This window comes from Lepidochelys kempii, chromosome 14, assembly GCF_965140285.1.
Source record: "Lepidochelys kempii isolate rLepKem1 chromosome 14, rLepKem1.hap1, whole genome shotgun sequence".
NCBI classification, from domain to species: domain Eukaryota; kingdom Metazoa; phylum Chordata; order Testudines; family Cheloniidae; genus Lepidochelys; species Lepidochelys kempii.
Genome location: NC_136393.1, coordinates 2,892,283 through 2,908,732, shown reverse-complemented (window position 1 = coordinate 2,908,732; position 16,450 = coordinate 2,892,283). Strand labels below are relative to the sequence as shown.

Below are 16,450 nucleotides of genomic sequence, written 5' to 3'. Positions count from 1 at the left end.
GAAGACGAGGGCGGGACGGGTGCAGAGAGAATCATGGCGGTGCCGCTGCGGGACCGGTTGGGCTTCCTGAGCCGGGTACGGGGGCCGGGCTGGGGGCTGCCGCTGTTCGTCCCCTCCGGGGGGCCGGCCTCAGTCGCCTTAGGGGACCACGGGTCTGGGGCTGGGCTAGGGAAGAATCGCGCGGGGGTCCTGAGCTGTGATGTCACCACGTTCGCGTGACGTCACCGCGACCCCAAGCTTATATGACGTCATTCCCCATGACGGCGATGTGACGTCACTGCATTCGTCGTCCTCTCCCCCCCCCGGCTGCAGTGATGTCACCACCCCTGCTGTTGGTGGCGCTGGTGCTGCCCTGGCCCCCCCAGGGGCAGCCTGAAATCGAGCCTGCTGAGTTCAGGATGCCGGTGTGGGAGGGCGAAGGGGCATGCTGCGTCCTCCCGGGCTTTCCCTGTGCGGCCAGGCACTGAGCGTGGGAAGTCTCTGGTCCAGGGCCCGCGTGACCTGCCCGGTGGTGCTGGGACAAGAGGGGGTCTGTCCAGACTTTGCCCATCTGAGAGACTGCGTTGGCAACTTGCCTGGACCTACAGTAACGAGCCCCTAGTGGAGGAGACGGCAGCTGCTTTCACCCGGGGTGGGAGCTTGGAGGTGACCTAGGCCCAGCATGCGATGCTCCCTCTGGGTCTGAGTGGCAGAGCCTGGGACCTGGAGTCTCCCTGGAGCCAGGCTTTGACCAACGTTTCTCTAGGCTTCACGTCTCGTAGGGTGCGGTGTACCACGTCCTTCCCAGACCAGCTGTCCTAGCTTCCCTAGGCGGCAGCTAATGATGGCAGCAGAGAGCTGAGGGAGTTGCTTGTCCCCAGGACTGTGCTGTGAGGGGCGTGGAGGTTCTCTTATGTCTCGGTTGGATCGTGGGGACAGTCCCTTCAGCACATGGACAGTGCGCACTGGAGTTGTGGGCGTGTGGGGGGGATGGGACGGGAGCAGATGTTCTGTTCCAGCTGATATCTCATGTGCCTGGGGACAGTGTTAACAGTTGGGGTGAGATGTCGAAAGGGGGTTTGGTGGCTCCCTGGGATGGGTCTGCCCCTCTACCTCTGATTGGACAGCGTTGGCTTGGTCTCTTTCAGCTGCCCACTCTGATGAAATGCACCTCGGATGACGACGTCCCATGCCCTGGGTACCTGTTTGAGGAAATTGCAAGTATCCTTTATTCCCAGTGTAAGGCTGGGAATGCAGAGTTGGAGCTGTGTGCGAGAGAGTTGCTATAAGAGATTGTCATAGGTTTCAAGGCTAGTGTCAGATATTTCCATTGCCTGGGTAATAGTTACTAAAAGCAGGGATCACTAGCGCTTTGGAATCACACTCCATGGTGAGAGTGTGGACTCCCTGTGCCTCAGCTGTCAGCCTTAGGAGAGAAATCAGGCCTGACTCTCTTCCTGGGATACTGAGAGACGGATGGATGTGTGCAGAGTGCTCTCAGATCTTTGGGTGCAAGGAGAAGAGAATCTAGAGGGACTGTTCTGTTGTGAATCCCAGCTGGAGGAGGCAGGTGCAGCAGGTTTAAGACCCTGGTATTTTGGGGAGTGGAGGAGTACTATGCCATAGGGTGAGTGGGGCAGAGGTTCAGTGAGGCGGAAGTGGGGAAGGGAGACCTGCTGCTCTTTGTTTAGCTGTGATGAGGCTGCATTAGCAGCGATCAAGGAGTAGGAATGGCTCAGGGACTGGCAGGATCCTTTGACCCTTGGAGTCCTCGGCCTTTAACCTGACATCGGCTGCTCATTAGTAATAAGACTGGAGTGAGCATCACTTCCCTAACACTGCACCCTCCCAGAGATCTCCCACGACTCCTCAGGGAGCAGCCAGTGCCTCCTGGAGCACCTCCTGAACCGACTGCAGAATAACTCCTGTCACGTCAAGCTGAAGGTAACTGGACAGCTGGGCACTGTCAGGGGGAGCGCAGCACCAGGGGCCATCCTTAGGGTGCAGGCAGAAGGTAGGCAAGAGCTCAAGGGTGCTGGGACCGCCATAAGAATGGCCCTACTGGGTCAGACCAAAGGTCCATCTAGCACAGTATCCTGTCTTCCGACAGTGGCCAGTGCCAGGTGCCCCAGACTGAATGAGCAGAACAGGGAATCATCAAGTGATCCATCGCCTTGTTGCCCATTCCCAGCTTCTGGCAAACAGAGGCTAGAGACACCATCTTTGCCCATCTTGGCTAATAGCCATTGATGGACCTATCCTCCATGAACTTATCTAGTTCTTTTTTGAACCCTGTTATAGTCTTGGCCTTCACAACATCCTCTGGCAAAGAGTTCCACAGGCTGACTGTGTGTTGTGTGAAAAAATACTTCCTTTTGTTTGTTTTAAACTTGCTGTCGTAATTTCATTTTGTGACCCCTAGCTCATGTGTTATGAGAAGGAGTAAATAACACTTCCTTATTTACTTTCTCCACACCAGTCATGATTTTATAGACCTCTATCATATCCCCCTTTAGTCGTCTCTTTTCCAAGCAGAAAAGTCCCAATCTTATTAATCTCTCCTCATATGTCAGCCGTTCCAGACCCCTCATAATTTTTGTTGCCCTTTTCTGAACCTTTTCCAATTCCGATACATCTTTTTTGAGATGGGGTGACCACATCTGCACGCAGTATTCAAGATGTGGGCATCCCATGGATTTATAACGAGGCAATAGGATATTTTCTGTCGTATTATCAATCCCTTTCTTAATGATTCCCAACATTCTGTTCAGTTTTTTGACTGCCGCTGCACACTGAGTGGATGTTTTCAGAGAACTAGCCATAATGACGCCGAGATCTCTTCCTTGAATGGTAACAGCTAATTTAGACCCCATCATTTTACATGTATAGTTAAGATTGTTTTCCAATGTGTATTACTTTGCATTTATCAACATTGAATTTCATCTGACATTTTGTTGCCCAGTCACCCAGTTTTGTGAGATCCTTTTGAAGCTCTTCACAATCTGCCTGGGACTTAACTATCTTGAGTAGTTTTGTATCATCTGCAAATTTTGCCACCTCACTGCTTACCCCTTTTTTAGATCATTTATGAGTATGTTAAATAGGACTGGTCCCAGTACAGACCCCTGGCAGACTCCACTATTTACCTTTCTCAGTTGTGAAAACTGATCGTTTATTCCTACCCTTCATTTCCTATCTTTTAACCAGTTACCAATGTGTGAGAGGACCTTCCCTCTTATCCCATGACTGCTTACTTTGCTTAAGAGCCTTTGGTTGTGGACCTTGTCAAAGGCTTTCTGAAAATCTAAGTACACTATATCCACTGGATCCGCCTTGTCCACATGTTTGTTGACCCCCTCAAAGAATTCTAGTCGATTGGTGAGGCAGGATTTCCATTTACAAAAACCACGTTAATTCTTCCCCAACAAATTATGTTCATCTCTGAGTCTGACAATTTTGTTCTTTACTATCGTTTCAACCAGTTTGCCTGGTACTGAAGTCAGGCTTACTGGCCTGTAATTGCCGAGATCACCTCTGGAATCCTTTTAAAAAATTGGTGTCACATGAGCTACCCTCCAGTCACTTGGTACAGAAGCCGATTTAAATGATCGGTTACAGACGACAGTTAGTAGTTCTGCAATTTCACAGTTGAGTTGCTTCACAACTCTTGGGTGATACCATCTGCTCTTGGTGCCTTATTGCTGTTTCGTTTATCAATTTGTTTCAAAACCTCCTCTAATGACACCTCAATCTGGGACTGTTCTTCAGATTTGTCACCTAAAAAGGATGGCTCAGGTGTGGGAATCTCCCTCACATCGTCAGCCATGAAGTCCAATGCAAAGAATTCATTTAGTTTGTCCACAATGGCCTGTGACCTGAATGTTCCCAGGAAAAGCGGGGACTGAGGCTGGGGCAGGGCTGATCAGCGGGGATGCTGGTGCCAGCACCCCCCTGGTGTAAATGGGGAGGGGCTGGCTTCCGGGCGTTCCTAGCGAAGTCTCTGCACTCGCTCCCTCCACCTGGGTCCCCGGCCTGCCAGAGTCTGGATCTGGTGCTTTCCATCACCCCCCGAACAGTTCTGGTCTGGTGAAAGGCAGGCAGCCGAGTGAGTCCCCATGTGTCCAGTTCCAGTGGCCCAGACTCTGCTCAGCCTCTCCTGTGTCTCCAGGTGCTGAAGATTCTGCTGTACATGTGCACGCATGGCTCTTCACAGTTCCTACAGCAGCTGAAAAGGAATTCCACCTTCATCCAGGAAGCAGCAGGTAACAGGGCATCTGGGCAGCCGTGGGGCTGGGCTGGGGTCAGCGCCATTAGCAGGAGAGAGACCGGCCGAGGGCAACGCTGTTCCAACCTTGCACTGACTGGGGAAGGCACTGCGGAGGGAAAGGCTGCCAGCCCCAAATCCCACCGGTGCTCTTGATTTCCCTGCTGCCGGCTGTGAGCTTTGTGCAGCCGTCGGGGGGTTCAGGAGTGGGGATGGTACTTCAGGGTGACGTGATGACTGCCCGGCACACCCCTCTAGCTGCACCCAGGCTGTGTTAGACCTTACACAGCTGCACTAACCCAGCCCTTCCTCACGCTCTGCCTTCTAGTGTTCGCGGGGCCGCCAGATCCCCTGCACGGCAACAGCTTGTACCAGAAGGTCCGAGCAGCAGCACAGGTGAGTGAGACCCTGCTCCACCCAAGGGACTGACCCTGGGGAGAGGACTCTGCAGGGGTCGGGGGAGTTCAGGGCACCTTCCCGCCCCTGCTCCAAGCACTGGCCAGGGATTTGCTGGAGCTGGCTGGGGGCCCAGTGCTCTCTCACTGCTGTGACAGTCCGTTCTTTCCCTGTAGGACTTGGCCAGTGCTTTATTTTCGGATACCTTGTTGCCCCCGCCCTCTGCTCAGCCCTGCAGGCCACTTCCCCCAACAGGTAAGCACCAGCCCCCTGGTGTGCGCCTCGCCCCCCCCCCACTCACAGCACTGCTGGGAGGTGCTGAGCTGGCAGCCCTGGAGAAGGGTGCTGGGGGGGGAAGAGGCTGATGGCGGCGCCTTATCCTCAGGGCAGGTGCAGCTCAGACAGTAGCAGGGCAAGCTCCCCCCAGTGCTGCTTATCAATGAGGGGAGTCCTGGGGAGGGGCGTTCAGGCTCCGTGGGCAGTTCACTGCTTACGCTGGTTCGCCCTGTAACGACCCTGCGCTGCTTTCGCTCCCAATCCTGGGAATCCCACTCGCCAGCGGAGCTGGGGATCGGTCCTTGCCCCTGCATCCTCCCAGCTGGTGGAGCTGCTGTGGCCCCTCTGCAACCCACCCACCCAGGGAACCTGGGGTGGGAACTCAGGCAGTGCCTCTCGCATGGCAGGACAAATGCATCCTTATTGGGGGCTATGGAGGTGCTGGCAAAACAGGGAAAGCAACGGCCCTTATGGCTCCTGTCGGGTGGGTGCCATGGGGCTGGGCAGCGACTCACGTCAAACGGAGGGTCAGGAAATGGGGTGGGGGCTGCAAGGGGCATTAGGTGCCATGGGGAGTTGGTGGGAGTTGGCACCGGGCTCCCTTCAGCCCCTTGGAAAATGCTACCTCTAAAGGTCACAGAAGCAAGGAGCCCTGCAGCCTTGTGTTCCTGCGGCGGCTGGGGAGGGGCTCCGGGCTGCGCTTGCTGGCCTCCCCAGCACCACGAGCATTTCCCCACCAGGGGGCAGCACCCATTGCTAACCGAATTTGATTTAGAGTTAGACCAAAGTTAGCTGCAGTTGCGGCCGGGCTCTGTGCCCCTGCAGAACCGGGGCTGGCTGTGTCCAGCCCTTGGGCAGCGGGACGGGCACCCCGAGTGTGGAAATCAGCAAAGGGGGCACAGCATGGGGAGGGGACCCTTGATCTCTCTCTCTCTCTCTCTCTGTCTCTCTCTCTGAAACGTGCTTTGTCGGTCATAGGAATGGGCTCCCAGCCCAGCCCCTGCAGCTCCTTGCAAGGCTTTGGCTTCACGAGCGAGAGAAGCGGCTCCCGTAAGTGCCGTCCCCAGAGCCCTGCTCCGCACCACCCCCTCTGCCACCTCTCGGGGGTTTATCCCAAGGCTCCCAACTAGGGTGACCAGATGGGCCGATTTTATGGGGACAGTTCCGATATTTGGGACTTTCTTATATAGGTGCCTATTACCCCCACACCCCTTGTCCTGATGTTTCACATTTGCTATCTGGTCACCCTGCTCCCAAGAGCTGGTGCTTTTTCTTGCATCCTCCGCTCCTAGGGCCCGGGATAGAGAGGTTCTGCAATCATTTAAAACAGGAAACCAGTTTTTAGCCCTGGTCACGGCAGAGCAAATCTCGCGACCCCAACCCGAATGCCCCCGCGTGTTCACAAACCAAAGGGCAAAGAGCAAGAACCCCACGTTTATTATGTGAAAATAAAGCTCCGGACTTTCCAGCCAAGCTGGTGATTTCTGGGGCCTGGCTCGTGGCTTTCGAACACTCTGGGTTGGCAGCGTTCATGCGCTGCTGAGAGGCCTGGACGGAAGTGCCATAGCCCCAAAGCAGGCACTGCCCAGCCAGCAGCAGGGTGAACTCCCCTGTGCCCAGCCCCTGCCATTGTGCCTTAGCCCCAACCCAGGGTCCCTGGCTGGGGGTGAAAGGGCACTTCAGTCTCCCTGGCCCATTCAGTCCTTGGCGTCCCTGCTGAGATGCCTCTTAGGTGCCCAGTTCGTGCCAACTAGCATTGCTACAAATTGTGCGGGGCAGTTCTAGGCAGCTCCCTAGGGAAGTAGCCGTGGGCATATTTCAGGAGCTCAGGCCTGGTGGGGGCTGGATTCTGAGACCACTTGTTGCCAGGGAGCAGGCAGGGCTGCTGGGCTGGGAGAAGCTCAGGCCTCCCTGAAGCTGGCAGAGGCCCGTCCACCAGCCCAAAGCCCATACAGCCCCTGGCAGGCAACGGAATCCAGCCTAATTACCCCCCTGCGGGCAGGGTGCCCTAAGGGTGGGTGGCAGCACTGCCCTCGGAGCAGAGGGGGGCTGATCCCTGCACAGAGACTCACGCCCTGGCCTCTCCTGTGCTTGCCCAGCCTCCGCCAGCGAGGCCCTGCTTGCCACCATACAGAAAGCAGCTGAGGTGGTTGCCAGCGCTGTGCTGCCCAGCTCGGAGTTCCCCCCTCCCTGCCCCAGGGAGCTGCAGGACGATGCCTACCAGCCCGTGACGGCGCCTTCTCCTGGTAAAAGCTGTGCGGTGCCTCGGAAGCCCCCGGCTGCCGCAGCCCTCAGCATGCGAGGTAGGTGTGTGGGGCTGCGGTGATGGAAAGCATCTCCCATGGTAGCTCCCGCAGACAGCCCTGGCACGTCATCGCCCCTGCTGAATCAGGGCTCCCGACGCCCCACTCTAAAGATGGACACGTTAGCTTCAGTGACAGAGCTGGGAACAGAACCCAGGAGTCCGGGCCGCCAGTTCCTGGCTCTCGCTGCTGGATGATGCTCCTCCGTGCAGTGGCACTAATGCCTAATGTTCATTGGCTGTTCTCCCTCTCCCCTCCCACCCTTGGGCTCACCGCATGCTCGGCAGATCCTAGGAATTGCCACACTGAAATGCAGCCACCTCTGGGGTGAAACACAGCTGCCATTTAGCAGCACATAACACTGCTCCACAGTCCAGGCCTGGAATAGAAGAAGAGCCCTAGCTCCTACGGCATGCTAACCATTGCCCGTATGGTGCAGGGGAGGCTGGGTCGTGGCAGAGCTGTCTGCCAATCCCTGAAGCAGGCAGGAAGCTCTGGCTCTGGGTGACTCTCTCTTCCTGTTGCCTCTCCTGCAGTGAGTCACCGGCCTGGGCAGGCAGGAGGTGGTTGGGAAGAGACTGACAGTGGGCACAGCTCCCAGAACTCCTCGCAGGAGAACGGGGAGCTGAGCAGGACCTCCGACTCCTGCAGCAAATCAGGCAGCGACAGCCCCTCGGGGGCCAGCAGGGAGCTGGGGAACGTAACTGAGAGGTGAGCCAGAGGGCCCAGGGCTGGGGCCAGGATGGAGAGAGAGAAGGAGCTCTGAGCTTGTGGCAGGGATGCAGCCGAGGTTAAAACCATTGGGCTCCCCCTTTTCCAGTATCCCTGCAAGTCGCTTAATGCCCCCGCAGCATGGTCTCCTCTCTCGCCGGGCCCTGTTAATTCAATGTCCCCTCTGGGTGCTGGGTCCCCATTCCCCCCCCCAGTTTTTCAGCTGCCCGGCTCAGTGCACTGGACGTGGAGGTTCATCCAGCCTGAGCTGCTTCACCCAGTGGGGCCCGTGTCTGGGGGCCCTTTCAGCCCCACATGGGGGGCGGAGCAAGATGACGGCACTTGGGGCTGTTGCGTGGCTGCAGCTGCCTGTGTGCTGGGGCTGGTGGCCAGGGTCAGTGACTTGCCCAGGGCTGGCGTTGGTGCAGCGTAGGAACGCGGGAGTGCCTAGCACCCAGGCCTGTGCCCAGCTGCACCTCGCCCTCTCTGTGCCCTGCCATTGGGGGGGGGGGTCTTTGAGCTGGCAGGGAAGCCTGCTTGCTGCCCCTCCGAATCGGGGAGCGGGGCCAGGAGTACGTCCTCCCGCGCAGAACAGAGGTAACAGGGCTGGTGTCTCCTCCCCCCGGCAGGGTGGAGGGTGACTGCATGCAAGAGCTGAGCCTGGTGAGTGAGCTGACCAGGGGCTCCAAGGTCTTCCTGACACGGGAGGAGGCCCAACACTTCATCAAAGAGTAAGAGTTCACCGCGTTCCCTCCTCCACACCCGCAATGGTGCTGCCAGGGCACCGGGCTGTGGGGCAAGGTTGTGTTCCCCACCCCTGCCGGGATGCCAGAGAAGGCTAGGCTGGGTGTTCCCCAAAGCCCTCTTGGTCGTAGTGTCCCCTGGGCCCCCTGCCCCTTCCTGGGCTGGCTGATGGGCAGATCCTGCCCTCCCTCTGGATCTGGCCACAAAGCAGAGCAGGGAGCCAGGAGTTTAGCCAAGGTGCTGCCCCATACCATTTGCCCTAGAGGGCTCACTCAGCGACCCCTGAGGTGGTGGGGCAGGAAAGTCCCTGGGGGGCGGGTCTCTGCCATCTCTGCAGCCTTGTCTGGGAGAGGCGGAGGATGCCAAGCCCAACCCTGCATGAGCCTGGGAAGCTGCATCCCGCTTGCTGCCATGACCAGGCGCTGCCCCCTCTCCCCAGGTGCGGGCTGCTGAACTGCGAGGTGGTGCTGGAGCTGCTGAGCCGGATGCTGCAGGACCCCAGCGAGCTCGTCTGCATGGTGGGTGCGCGGGGGAGACGCTGCATCCACCCAGCTCACACATGCTCTGTGGCTCCTGCAGGCCCAGGCAGACGGCAGTTTGGACGGGGCCCGCTGAGCAGCCCGAGAAGCCTCAGGAGTGTGGAGGGGTTCCCCGGCTTCCCCGTGGGAGGAGGTGGCTCGGGAAACGAGCCCGTTTGAGTCACACTGGGATCTAGAGCGGGTCAGCAGTGGCTGTGAGCTGATTCATGCCCCCATCTGCCTGCACTGCTGGGGCACAGCCCAGTCCCTAGTGGGGAAGGGCTCCCACGGCAAAAGCTCCAGCACCCCTTGCCCCGTGGATGGGCACTGAGTGACTGGGCCCTGGAGCTAGTCCTGCCTGGGCTGGGCTGGGGAAACTTGCTCTGCTGCTGCTGTTGGGCCCTGGGTAATCAAGAAGCCCCAGCTCCGCAGGCAGTTGCCCTGGTGCGTGTCATGGCACTAAAACCATCTCCCTGGGCTAGGGCTGTGGGCTCGGACGAGCTGCCGGCAGCTGCAGTATCGGCTTAGGTCCTGTCTTCTGACCCTGCTCTCTTCTGTCCTTGCCAGAGGTCCATGTGTGCCATATCCTCCCTCCTGTGCTCCGACCTGCTGGCCCATGAGCAGATCTTTATGATTACCCGGCAACACCTGCAGCAGCTCAGCCAAAGAAGCCCTGGGCCCGTGGCCAACAAAGCAACAAAGGTGACTCCTGTGTCTCACTCACACCCTAGCACAGCCTGCGAGCCTGAGGGACTGGCTCTGTGCTGCCCGGCCAGACCCAGCTACATCCTCCCTGCCTTGGAGCAGGGAGCACAAAAGGGTGGAGGGTCATTCCCACCCCCAGTCCTGGGCTGAACTTTGCTCCTAGAGGAGATAACATGCTTCAGGGCACCAGCTGGCGGCTGCACAGGTCAGGAAGGAAGGAATGTTCTCTCCTCTGCAATGAAATATTGCACAATAGGCCAGGTACGTTATGGCGGGTGATCCCCCTGCAAAGCATCAGGTATTGAATCCTGCCAGGCAGGATACCAGTTTGATGTCTAATCTACTGTGCATGGCACACCCCACTCTCCTCCAGCACTCCCTGTGTTAGTGCCAGGCAGTGGGGGGCAGCATAAAAGGGCTCCCCAAAATCCCATCCAGCCCCCATCAGGAGCAGGCTGGCAGGGGCCAGCTGTCTGTTGCTGGCCTCTGAAGGCTGCCCCCTTGTGAAGGGGTTAGTGGCAGGGCAGGCCCGCCGTGCTGCACTGACTCCTTGCTTTGTTCCTCCCTTTCCCTGCCAGCTCCTGAGGCAGTTTGAGGCTTTGTGCAGGAGCTGCTCATCTCCCAAGAGATCACAGCTGGACATGGATCCCTCTACTCCTGCCAGGGGCGCCCCACAGCACACGTGCGACTTGCTGACAGACCTCATGCCTCTGGCAGGAGAGACAGTTCTCAAACCCGTGAGCTTAGCTCCTTTCCTCTCGGAGACATGTAAATCCCCAGCATTCGATGTGCATCCTGCGGCCGTGCCCGCCCCTGAGGGAGAGCAGGGCACAGAAGCGGAGATCTGTGAGCAGTTTGGGGCTGTTGCATCAGGCGGTCGGTGCCAGCAGGAGGTGGAGTGCAGACTAATGGGGCCTGAGCCCCAGCTGGATGCTGCCCAGATGGATTCTGGGCCCGCACAGATGCTGCATGGCAGGCAGGGGGAAGCCGCACCCCCTCAGAGCCTCTCCCTGTTCGCTGGCATGGAGCTGGTGGCCCTTCCAGGCACAGCAGTAGCCAACTCTGGTGGAGAGGAATGTGCCTCTCGTGTTCCAAGGACACTGCCCTGCACTGGGACTGCCAGCACCAAGGCTCATAGGGGCTCCAAGGGCAGCAGGGAACCTTCTGCGTTCTCCTTCCTCAATATGTAGCAGCTGGGGCAGCAGGATGCTGAGGAACTGGGGTCTTGTTTGCTGCGTGTCACTGCTAGGCCGGCACTGCAGGGACACTGACTGGCACTACAGGGGCACTGGCTGCTCAGCTCAAAGCGAGGTCTCTGTTCCTTGCCGGTGCTGCCAAGTCCACATCCTGCTGAAGGGGGCTGGCAGGGCCAGTGCTGCTGGGGAGTATCGCGGTGGGGCACAATGAGGAAATGGAGTCCCCAGTTGCTCCCTTCAGTTTTATCCCTGGGGGTGCCCTAGAAAAATCCATGAGCAACCCTACAAAAACAATCCAGCATGATCCCACCCGTGGGGGGAAAGAGGGAATGTGTCCACGACAGCCAGTTCCAGGCTGCCAAAGTGGGGGGAGGGAGGGAGGATGGATGAGAGTCCCCTTGACTGTACCCCCATGTTAAGGTTGTGCTACAGGGTTAAGGCTAATCATATGTCCTTGGTTGCTCTGGCCTCCTGCTCAGGTCATCCATCAGTGGTAGTCTGCAACACTGCTCAGACCAGGGCCTGGGGCACGCTGGGGAGGGAGGGGCAGTGAGTCCATATGGACTCAACCTCTTGTGCTCTGCCTCGGCCTGTGTGAATGAATGTACTAGTAACTGGCTCAATCACTTAACACATACGTGTGTGTTGGGGGGGGGGGTGTGTTAATGGTACCTTGGAAGGTCCAAGGATGCTGGCTGCCTTTCCCCAGCATAGCACCCACTCAGCCCCATTGCTACGGGGGGAGGGAGGCTCAGCACAGCAGTCTGGAAGCCAGCTTTCCAAAGATCGTTTCAAGGAAGGTGACGCTTTAGGCACCTGTCACGGAGTCCCTGGGCGATGCTCTGGAACTGCTCCCCATGAAGCCAGTCAGGACTCTGGGGCAGTCGCCTTTCTGTGAGCAGCCTGTCTTCAGGACACACAGCTCACACAGCTTCCACCTTCCTGGGCCTGACCTCGGAGCATTCAGCATCCTCTGCCCCTCCGTGCGCTTCCCCCAGCCAGTCCGCTCAGGCGGGGCTCCTGAGGAAGCCAGAGGGTCCGGCACCCCAACTTCGCAGTCAGACGGGACTCTCAGCCAGCCAGTAAAACAGAAGGTTTGTTAGACGACAGGAACATGGTCTAAAACAGAGCTTGCAGGTGCAGAGAACGGGACCCCTCAGCTGGGTCCATTTTGGGGCCAGTGAGCCAGACAACCACGTCTGCCCTTCACTCCATGTCCCAGCCAGCCCCAAAACTGAAACTCCCTCCAGCCCCTCCTCCTCTGGGCTTTGTTCCTTTCCTGGGCCAGGTGGTCACCTGATTCCTTTGTTCTCCAACCCTTCAGCTTTCACCTTGCAGGGGGGGAAGGGCCCAGGCCATCAGTTGCCAGGAAACAGGGTGTCGGCCATTCTCTGTGTCCAGACCCCTGCACACACCTGCCCTCTAGGGCTCTGCAATGATCATACACCCTTACCCCACCCCCTAGATACTTAAGAACTGCATAGGGGAAACTGAGGCACCCCCACAATATTCGGAGGAAACATTAAGAACAGGCCCACTTCGTCACAGCACCTCAGTTGAAACCATGTGCCCTGCGGGCTTTGGCTGAGCTGCTGTGGGAATCTGTTTGAGGTGGGTTTGGTTTTCCTACTGAGGATCTGATATTGTAGCTACTGAGCTCTTGCCAAATCCTACTGGGCAAAGGGAAGCCAAATTACAGGCACAGGCTGTCTTGGGCAGCAGATTGGCATTTATTTAGCATTCACACTTCACACTCGAGTCCATTTTGCTGTGAGAATTGGTTATGTACAAGTCTGTGTGTTGTCCTTGGGCTTATGACATCCAAACCAGCCCACCTGTCCCCTTTGGGCAAATTTGCAACAGGCAAGTTAAAAATCCCTGGGGAAAATCCCTTTCTAGCAATGTCTGATCTGTCCCACAGGGCAGAACTGTGGCAGGGGGCTCCTGCTGTGTGCAAATCACAACCTGCAGCCAGGTCTCTGCTCTCCTACAACATGTTACCATTGCACATCCCTATCTCCCGTCAGCCGATCAAACTCATGCCAGTGTTCTTTTCTCCTGCAACCTGTCTGTGGTCTTAGGGCTGGAGGAGGGAAGGGACCATTGTCCAAAAAGCCTGGGAGGACGCTCCATGTTTACAGAGCGTGTGTGGGAGGGGGTTGCTAATATGACTTTAATAAACACTAAGTTGTGTATATTTAAAGTTCAACTAAGTCTCTTGTTTTGAGGTACAAAGCGTGCTTAGTTATTGCCTGTGTCTCACGTGAAACCTGGGTTCTGCTTCGCCGCACGCTGGGATGGCTTTCCTGGCCTAAGCAGTGATGGGTGACCTCACAGGAGCAAGCAGCTACAGGCTGAAATGTAACCAAATCCCCTGCTAGGGTCTGAGAGGACTCTTCTTCTCCAGTTCCAGAGCTACATAATCTGCTGAGCATCCATATGGTTCAGATTTCCCTGTTCAAGCAGCTGGCTTCTAGACTGCTTACGCTGAAGGGCTGTTATCCTATGGGAAAGCCTGTAAATTTCCCTCTTCCTGCAGCTTTTGCCACCTCACACTCAGCATACCCTGGCAGGGTTGCCTTCCAGGGCACAGCTGTGCCAGCAGGGTGCAATCAGGAGGGCAGATAGTCTGTATTTCTTTAACAAGGCCCAGAACTGGGGCATAATGATCCCTAAATTCGTGCTCCCTGCCACTCTCCAGAGGAACTAGGTTTGCTATGCACAATTAGGTTTGAAATCATTGAATTGTGGAAAGCTTTCTATTTCCTCTTGAGAACTGCCTGCTGACATATAAATAGTCCCCTGGCATTCCTTCAGGTAGGCTCTGTGAAACCTGGCCCTCTGTGAAACCTGGCCCTCTGCCACCCACCATGTCGGTGTGGGGAGGGGGCATTGTGGGCAGCATCTGTAGTAACTGTGTTGTGTCTGTCTGTTGAACTAACCTGTCCGGCTGGCAGACCTCAGAGCACCTGACCTCACAGTGCATCCTAGAGTTGCAGACCCGTGTCTGTACATCAGGCTTTTCCCATGAATTACTGCTCAGGCCTGGTACCATTTCAGAAAAGCCCCAAAGCAACCCAGTTCTCTGCATCAACAGACCCAGTAAAGGTGCTGCATTGATACAAGTGAATCCATCCACCAGCCAGGCTTTTATATAGGGTCCATCACCCCAGTATTTGACAAGGAAGCTGCCAATGATAGTCCGATAAGTGGGGATGGGAAAACAGACTCTCGCCTCAGACTTTTGGCAATAATTTACAATTTGCCACATAAGTGCCAGGATATTGGCAGGAGGAGATTCCTTCTAACTACAACACAGGCTGATTTTACCCTGCTTTACTTGTTCCCTTTGATGTAGGGACTCCTGAGTAAAAATTACATGTAAAAAGTCTGGTCAATAGTGCTCGAGATTATTACATGGGACGTTTTAGCCTCAGATTTGCTTTTAATCACTTCTGCTTTGCTTGCTTCATACGTTTCACCCAGGCCCAGGTAAGCCTTTTTGCTGACTATGGCACGTGGAGAGTCATACAGCATCTCTTAGATTTGGAGAGGTGGGGATGGAGTTTAAATTATAAACATTTTTAAATAGGGAAGTTTCTATTTAAAAAAAATCCCTCTCACCTACTGGAAGGCAGCTCTGCCTTCTTATTCTGGAACCTCAGCATGGTAGTGGAGAGCGAGTGTGGGAAGAATTGAGTCCATGCAGGCAACAAGATGAACACAGAAGGCTTCTGTTGTGCTGTGCAGCACCATGCTCTTGTCTCTTTCATTCCCCAAATGAGCAGAGGAGTCCACCCGATTGGCTTATCAGTGTAAAGCCCCCAGCGGGCAATTGCTAGAGAACTTCAAAACAATGCTAACCCTGCTCTGGATGGTCACAAAAGCCCCAGTTCAGTCCCATTATCTTGAATCAGGGACACATCTGGTGCAATGGCTTGTGCCGACTCAGAGGGACACTTTATATCCCACCCAAGCCCCAGAGCCAGCTTTTCTGAATGGGGTGTAGTGTTTTGAAATGTTATACACAAGAGCCCAGAAAGGGGTTGTGATTCAGGAAAGTTTGGCAACCAACTGCAGTAGTGCAAAGCTGCTGTTTGCTTTGTGCCCATTGGAACAGTCACATCTCCAATTTTCTGTTTTGAAACAAAATAAAACCTCGTCTGAAGCTGTCGTCATGTTCGAGAACCTCAAAGCCCCCAGAATTTTCTTTAGCAAATCTGAAATGTTGAAAAGACACGCTAACCACCTTTGTGTCTGCATGAAGCTGAGCCAATGAATCCAGAGCTCTGCATGTTTCCTAACATGCCTGCTGCTGCAGGATCCAGGGGGTTTACCTCAGGATGAGAAATAGTTAGAGATTCTGAGGGCTCTAAAAGTCTACTTGATGTACATTTTCTTGTTTTAGATACGAAGGCAGCTACCTAACTCTTCCAGCACTCATCCCAGATGAGGCAGGGATCATCTTTGCGTTCTGTGTTTGTATACTGCCTAGCAGAATGGGGTCATGGGCTGTGTCTGAGACCCCTAGGCATTACCATCATATACCTAATGAATAATGTACCACGCCTAGCACAAAGGGGTCTGGGCCATGACTGACTCCTAGGCATTGTGCTGTACAAATAGTACTTAGTAATAATAGCAACCCATAACACGTCTACATGTTAGGAGCACTCCCCAGTGTGCCAACATCTTCATGGGTCAACTTGAAGAATTTCTGGACAAATACTCCATGAAACCAGTGACACAGCTGAGATACACGGGTGATATTTTCATTCTCTGGACAGATGACCTAAACTCCCTCATAGATTTCCACATGAAACAAACTCTTGATGTACCAGCATCAACCTTCTGGACACCACAATCAGCTTCAACAATGGGACAGACAGCTATGGACAAGAAACTCACCGATCACTAGGTTTCCCATCACAGATCCAGCAGCCACACCAGTCGCACCAAGGAATCTGTTCTCTGCAGCCAGGTGCGTGGATAGCGCAGCCTGTGTGCTGAGGAGAAAGGCCGGGGCCCAAACCGCATCACACATAAACCCAAATGAGGCCACTCTTCTCCAAACGAGGCCACTCCACCTGAGAAGCGGATTGCATCATGGAACGGGCACCTGAATACCTCAGAGAGCCTGCTTCAGTATGGAGATAAATCCCCCCTGATCCCGCACCCCTCCTCGCCACCCCCACTGGACCTGCACAGGGCATCATCAACCTACACCCCATGCTCCATGGGGACCCCAATGAGATGGCTGCCCCCAGCCCCTCTTCTGGCTGCCCCATCCTGCCCTACCCCTCCTAACCTCATCCCCCTGCACCACTCTCATCCTACCCAGCCCCGCCTCGCCCCCAC

At 55.8% G+C, this 16,450-nt stretch overlaps 1 protein-coding gene across 4 annotated transcripts; it reads left to right on the top strand.

Moving 5' to 3' along the window:
• On the top strand, positions 1 to 15,250 carry TEPSIN (TEPSIN adaptor related protein complex 4 accessory protein). 4 transcript variants are annotated; one of them, XM_073310961.2, is made up of 13 exons: positions 1 to 75; positions 1,128 to 1,200; positions 1,832 to 1,923; positions 4,148 to 4,241; positions 4,572 to 4,639; positions 4,816 to 4,894; positions 5,894 to 5,965; positions 7,015 to 7,218; positions 7,755 to 7,929; positions 8,559 to 8,660; positions 9,113 to 9,191; positions 9,759 to 9,893; positions 10,475 to 15,250. In XM_073310961.2, the coding sequence occupies exons 1-13, from the start codon at positions 34 to 36 to the stop codon at positions 11,084 to 11,086; spliced, it is 1,827 nt and encodes a 608-aa protein (XP_073167062.2). In that variant the 5' UTR covers positions 1 to 33; the 3' UTR covers positions 11,087 to 15,250. The 4 variants fall into 4 exon arrangements, with proteins under 4 accessions (XP_073167062.2, XP_073167064.2, XP_073167063.1 ...); XM_073310962.1 differs by lacking the exon at positions 1 to 75 and adding an exon at positions 97 to 645; XM_073310963.2 differs by lacking the exon at positions 8,559 to 8,660.
• The last annotated feature ends 1,200 nt before the right edge of the window (positions 15,251 to 16,450 follow it).